Below are 6,662 nucleotides of genomic sequence, written 5' to 3'. Positions count from 1 at the left end.
ACTTGGAAAGACAGCCTTTTGCTTTAAGGCCCCAGCTACTGATATTCACTCTGAAGATCAATTCTTCCGTGTGGGCAGGCTTGCCTGAAACAATAGTTTTAGTTGTGTGTGTTATTTATTTATTTGTTCTCACAGTGTGTAACTGTGTTGTGAGCTTGTTGACATTTGCCTATGATATGCTCTAAATAGGGACGGCAGGTTGAAAGTGGTTAACTTAAAAACTTTATGTTTTGTATTTAAAAAGAAGAAAATGTACCTGTTGTGTTACACTGTATTCCATTGTGTTTGTTTGTGTTCTCTGATATTAATTACTGGGTTCTCTGTCATTAATTGCTGTTATATTGCATTACATAGTCATTACAAGTTTCTGATTCCATAGCAACATGAACGGAACAGCATGTGTGCTGGCAAGAAAAAAACAGATCACAGTTGTTATGCCTTGACTGATAAAACAAGAGTTGTACATTTGTTTTACTGTATTCATGGAATAAAGCAAACATCAAATCTGACATGAAATGACTGCATATGTCTAATAGATTTTAGATTAATGGAATATAGGTATTTTGGTGTTAAAGTTTAATGGGGCTTCCTGAGGGCTGAATGGGGGCTTCCTGAGGGCTGAGTGAGGGCTGAGTTTGGGCTTCCTGGGGGCTTCCTGAGGGCTGAGTTTGGGCTTCCTGAGGGCTTCCTGAGGGCCAAGTGAGGGCTGCCCATGCAGGGCCAGCACTTAGGGCCCCACACTTTGCCAATGAGCAAGCCCTCTGGGGCCCTGTGTGGGCAGCCCACGGTGGGCCCTTAGGCAAGCCCTAAGTGGCCCCTTACGGGGCCAGTGCAGGCTCGCTTGCAGGGAATGCATAATGTTAGCTAGAATGCTAGTTTTTGTTATCAAAATGTACTTAAAGTATCAAAAGTAAAAGTACTCATTATGCAGAATGTCTAATTTCAAGTTTTGAAATGCAGAAAAAACTTTTGAAAATAGCAGATCTACAAGCTCACAATGTTTTGCAATGCGATGCATTGTGAGCTTGTAGATCTGCTTATTTCAAATGGCTGAAGTGGCTAATGTATGTTTTGTAATACTAATCAAAATCTACAAAGTTTTTTTTTCTTTTCAAACAATTGTAGTGGGGTAAAAGTACAATATTTGCCTCTGAGATGTAGTTGAGTAGAAGTAAAAGTACTTAAAATTGGAAGTATTTCTGTGAAGTGAAAGTACCTCAAAATTGTACTTAAGTACAGCACTTGAGTAAATGTACTTAGTTACTTTACACCACTGCCAAGGTTAGTTAATGGAAACTGCTTCATATACTTTGGGTAATCCTTTTGCCAAAGGAAATTTTAATTAAGGCACAGTGAAGCTTTTACTAGAGAAAAACCTACCATGATTTATCTGTCCCCCCCACACACACACACTTTTTTCTTTTTAAAGGTAGGGTAAGTGATTTTTTTTTGGTGATTTTTTTTTATGTGCTTTGTCTGTGTTAGAGCATTCATAGTTCATGTTTTGTGTTCTCACATTTTAGGCTTTTGTGGAAGCTGCTTGGCAGTGTTGGAGTCAACTGACCACTGTAATCATGGTAAGTAGACTTAATAATAGGCTAGATATAGCTATGTGATGCTCTCAGCCACCCTTATTGTCTCCCCAGGCCGAAAGGCATGACAAGAGAGTATGTTTTGCACCCTGTCTGTCCGGCCGTCCTTCCGTGTCATTCGGTCTGTGTACAGTTAATCTCCGGCACCGTTGCCTTGATCGCAGCGAAACTGTGCACACACACTCCCTGGATGCCGGAGCAGAACCTCTGCCCCAGATTCTTCTCATGGGCCTTTTATAGCGCCACCAGGAGGCCAATTCATGCTAAACACATTTTTTTGACCGTACTCCTACAGATTTTGTCAAAAAATCCTGCAAATCAGTACAGAGTATCTCTATAGACCGCCGAAGTCTGACGTCATTTACACATCCTATGTTTGTCTACCTGGTTCGCAGTTTTCCACCCCCTTTCTGAATCCCATAGACGTATTTAATATCGCGTCAAATAAGAACTGTGTTCCAAAAATAAACAAATGACCACGGCGGGTTGACTCTTATGGATATGAAGCATCAACTGACGGTGAAAAAACGCTAATGTTACTTCCGCCAAATTAGTTACATTTTCGCCAGAAACAGACTGTATCAAATATAAGTGACTGACTATCATAAACTATACAGAACCTCCTCCCTGACAATAACGCCGACACGCTGTGTTTATTTTTGGACCACAATTCTTATATGAGACGATTCTAAGATGACCCAATGTTATTCTCCATAGAGAAATTACTTCCGCAAACCTGGGGATGAACGAGTGACGTCAGGACTTCGGTGCTCTATAGTCATTAAACAAAACGGGCCTTTCAGATTTTTCATATTCCATCCTGATTGGCTAAAATTAGCTTCCAAAGTATGCAGGCGTGCTCCGTTTTGAACAAAATGCCTCAAATCATGAACAGAGCGTGCAATTTCCGTGAAATTGTGAAAACACATTCCCACTAGGCCGAGGAAGAAATGAAACTTGCAATTTTTCAAATTAGCCTCATGTTGGCGCTATAATCGGGCCGATTCTTGTTTTTGCCTATAATTGCACCGATCTGTGTACAACTTTGTATGCGCACTCCCTAGAGGCCAAGGAAAAACCTTTGCCCTGCATTTTTTACATATGCCTTTTATAGCGCCACCAGGAGGCCGACTTATGTAAAACAAGTATTTTGATATTAAGCCTTCATACACGCAGCGTCCGATTGCGGTGAAACGTTGCACGCACATTCGCGCTACGTTGAGGAACAAATGCCACCCTTTTAACATTGCCCTATTATAGCGCCACCAGGAGGTCGACCCGGACCCCACTTTGAGAACCCCTGCATTAGACCACGGACCACCATATAAACCCTGAGAGTTACAGCAACATAAGGGTCCATTTGGTTCCTAACTAGCCTTCATTTATCTGGGGATTTATCTGAGGACCCCCTCAAGGACCCCTGAAACCTGGAATTTCCCCCTGTATCTAACCCATTATAATTATTAGACGCATTAGTCCCACCTCCGAGCCAGGAGGTGAAGATTAGATGCGAGTCCGGAGGAAGCAAGCAGGTTAGACTGACGACCACATTCCAATTCCTCACACTCCTGCTCGCTCGCTCCTCCATGTCATGTCATGCTATATTTCTCATATATGAGCTGTTTGACATGCAAGCCCTCACCATGCACAACAAACAGCATGATTGTATAAATTAAATATCAACTCATTATTTAATGTGTTGTTTCTGTAGCTTTGATCACTGTTATTCATGATATTGTTGCCGTCGGGCAGAAACCTTGTATCTCCATAATTAAACTTTTAGTTTTTTCGTAAATGAATGCCCTATTTCATCGTTACAAAAGAAATGAAGATAACCGATCTACAAGCTCACCACGCCTTGCATTGCGACGTGTTGTGAGCATGTAGATCAGCAATTTTCAAATGGTTGATGTATGCATGGTAAAACTGATTTGTCCCTCTTGCCTGTACTTTTTTAATAGATTTTGCTGGGAATGCTCTGGAACCCCCTCAAGGACCCATGGGGGTCCCCGGACTCCATTTTGAGAACTACTGCTTAAAGTTACTTTTTTATGTTTGCTAAAATTTATGTTTTTAACTGAATGTAGGCCAACGCCAAAACAGAGGGAGGCACTTACGAGTGAGGAGGAATCGGAAGCTTTCGATGATGACCAGCTACCACCTACACCTCCCTGTGCACTGTCCAAGAAAGTGAGCTGCCCGCCCCCCCCCCCCCCCCCAAAAGACACAGGAGCCGCAGTCGAGCAGCAGCCCAAGCAGCAGCCCAAGCAGCAGCCCCGGTGTATCTCCCTCTTCTCAGACAAGTATGTAAAGCAGGGGGTCTTCAACGTTTTCAGGCCAAGGACCCCTTAGCTGAGAGCGAGATAAAGCAGGGACCCCCATTATATATTGTGTAAATATTAATTTTTTCATAGATTTAATCGGCAGCTGCATAGACTTGTTTCACAGCACTATCATGTTGGATTCATGTTAATGTGTATTTCCAGACATTTAACCATGCACTTAAACAATACTTAGTAAACCTGACCTTTCACTCTGTACTTAGTCTGCTCTTTTTTTCCCCTACACCAAACCACTTTGCAGAAAATAGCAGATCTACAAGCGCACAACGGCGTTGTGCGCTTGTAGATCTGCTATTTTTGGCTAAAGTTCTCCTCAGAATAGGGATGCTTGGGTGAAGTGGTTAATGTAAAAATCACACAAAGATTTGGCGGACCCCCTGTAGTAACTCTGAGGACCCCCTAGGGGTCCCGGACCCCCTGTTGAAGACCTCTGATGTAAAGTATGGAATTAGATTTTGTAATTTTTTATAAAATATACAGAGAATTTAACATCTTGAAATGTTACATTATGTTTAGGAACCCCGAGTCCCAGAAGAACCCCCAGTCCCGTTGGAATCCAGAGTGTGGACACCCCAGTTGGAAGACCAAGAGCAAGCCGCCCAACTGCAAACCTGATCAGCCGCCCCACTGAACCCACAAACGTGAGCACCCCAATAAACTCCCATTACACCTGAGGCAGGCAGCCTCTGTGAATAGCTTTAAAGCACAGCTGAAGACCTATTTCTTCACTCTGGCTTTTGGTTGATTTTTAAATGTGGTTTTATGCTTTTGCTTACCTTTTTTTGCTTTATCGCTAAATTAGTTTTACTTTACTGTAATTGTAAGCACCTTGAGCTGCATTTCATGTCATGAAAGGTGCTTTACAAATAAAGTTTATTATTATTAACTGTGACACAGAGCCGCCCCACTGGGACCCAGATGAGCCACCGCACTGGAACCCCTATGAGTCGACCCACAGCTAGAACCCCAATGAGCCACCCCACTGGAACCCCTAGTCAACCCACAGCCGGAACCCCAATAAGGCGACCCACAGCTGGAACCCCGATGAGCAGCCCGAGTCCAGCACCACGAGCACCAGGCATGGAAGAACACATGTTCACCCAGCTCGTGAGACTCCTAGAGCAAGTAAAGAGCACTCAGAAGGTCCATGGGCAGATGCTGAACATACTGCTGAAGGAGAAACAATCTCTGCCAGCGCTGGAGTTGCCTGAAGGAGCTGTGTTCCCTCCCGCTGGACACGGTGGCAGATCTCGAGTCCATGAACTTAAAGCTGGGTGACCCTGACTTTAAGTCTGCAGTTGTAAGTTCAAATCTCTTATTCACTTCAAAATGTACTTGTATTTTCTAAATCTCTTATTCACTTCAAAATGTGCTTGTATTTTCTAATCACATTGGTAGTCTGTTAAACTGCCCTTTGAGTGCATGCACACAACGGGCATTGACATCTTAGCTGTTCACTTAATACAGAATTTCCTTCCTGTGACTTTTATCATACTCAGGTTGCCATGGTTGCAGACATTGGGGGGACTTCCGTGGACCGTTGTGTCAGGAGGATGATGGGTTTCCTCCTGACCAATAAGCTGGCACTCGAGCATAACCTTTTCGGACGCAGTGGCAAGAAGGAGTTCCGAGGACTGGCACTTTTTGAGGTTCTATATGGTAAATTAGATTTTGTGTTATTGCCATAACATATGATGGTGCCACCTGAACTTTGTTGTTCTACATGAAAACTAAATTGCCACCATAGCTCAAGACATTTAAAATTATTGTTCCGTTTTCTTTTTCTGTTCAGCAAAGAATCCTCAATAATGCATCAGAACATCTTAGCCACCTTAGCTGTCAGGTTCTATACATAATCCTGCATTTTTCCTGTAGCACTTGGCCGTGTGAATAGCTTGAACTGTTCTCAGATTTGACTCGGTTGTTTTTAAAAAGCATACACATTTCTCAGCGATATAAAACTTTTGAAAAGTCTGTCTTATAAGGTTTCATAATGTAAAAATCAAGCCAGCATTACTAAGTTGGCTTCTTGTCATTTATTTTTAGGGGCAATAAAGAAGAACGCCGTCACGCAGCATATAAACCAGAAGGATGCAGAGTTGGCCGTGTCCAAATGGTTCACCGGAGCTCGAGACCGTGGTGGAAACCGGACCCTACGAGCTAGGAGATCCCTCGAAAACACACAGGAAAATCAGGAACAGGCCCAATAGGCCCACACACACACACACACACACACACACACACACACACACACACACACACACACACACACACACACACACACACAGAGTTTGTGGTGTGTTTATCATTCAGGATTTGTTGGCTGAAATGGCCCTCTGCTGGAATAATTAACTACCTCATGAGAAGAACCCTCCTTTTGTTGAAGTTGAGTTAAGAGATATGGGTTCCTCATTAGTTTGTGTCCAGAACATTTAAGTTGTTACTTTAGAGTTTGCACTGTTATTTGTCATTTTTACAAGAGTTATATCTTAATGATAATTTACGAGAGTTAAAGGGATTGTTTACGAGAGTTGAAGATATATTGGCCCAATAATACTGTCTACACTTTATTTTCATTTATATATATTATTTTTATTATTATTTATTTTTTCACAATTTCTGAAAGCTTTTGCACTTTATTTTCATTTATACATTTTATATTTTACAATTACCAAAGCATTTTGTATTTGTTTTTTTTACATTTGTATTTGGTTTATTAAAAACCAGG

The 6,662-nt window shown here is 42.1% G+C and overlaps 1 protein-coding gene across 1 annotated transcript; it reads left to right on the top strand.

The window, feature by feature from the left end:
- Positions 1-5,147: 5,147 nt before the first annotated feature.
- On the top strand, positions 5,148-6,368 carry LOC308081133 (uncharacterized protein). The gene is made up of 3 exons (XM_080457527.1): positions 5,148-5,234; positions 5,434-5,593; positions 5,981-6,368. Exons 1-3 carry the CDS (start codon positions 5,193-5,195, stop codon positions 6,142-6,144), a joined length of 366 nt encoding a protein of 121 aa, XP_080313653.1. The 5' UTR covers positions 5,148-5,192; the 3' UTR covers positions 6,145-6,368.
- The last annotated feature ends 294 nt before the right edge of the window (positions 6,369-6,662 follow it).

Source organism: Gymnoscopelus braueri (assembly GCF_963280865.1).
Source record: "Gymnoscopelus braueri genome assembly, contig: SCAFFOLD_76, whole genome shotgun sequence".
Taxonomy (NCBI): Eukaryota; Metazoa; Chordata; class Actinopteri; order Myctophiformes; family Myctophidae; genus Gymnoscopelus; species Gymnoscopelus braueri.
This window is presented reverse-complemented; position numbering and strand designations above follow the sequence as displayed.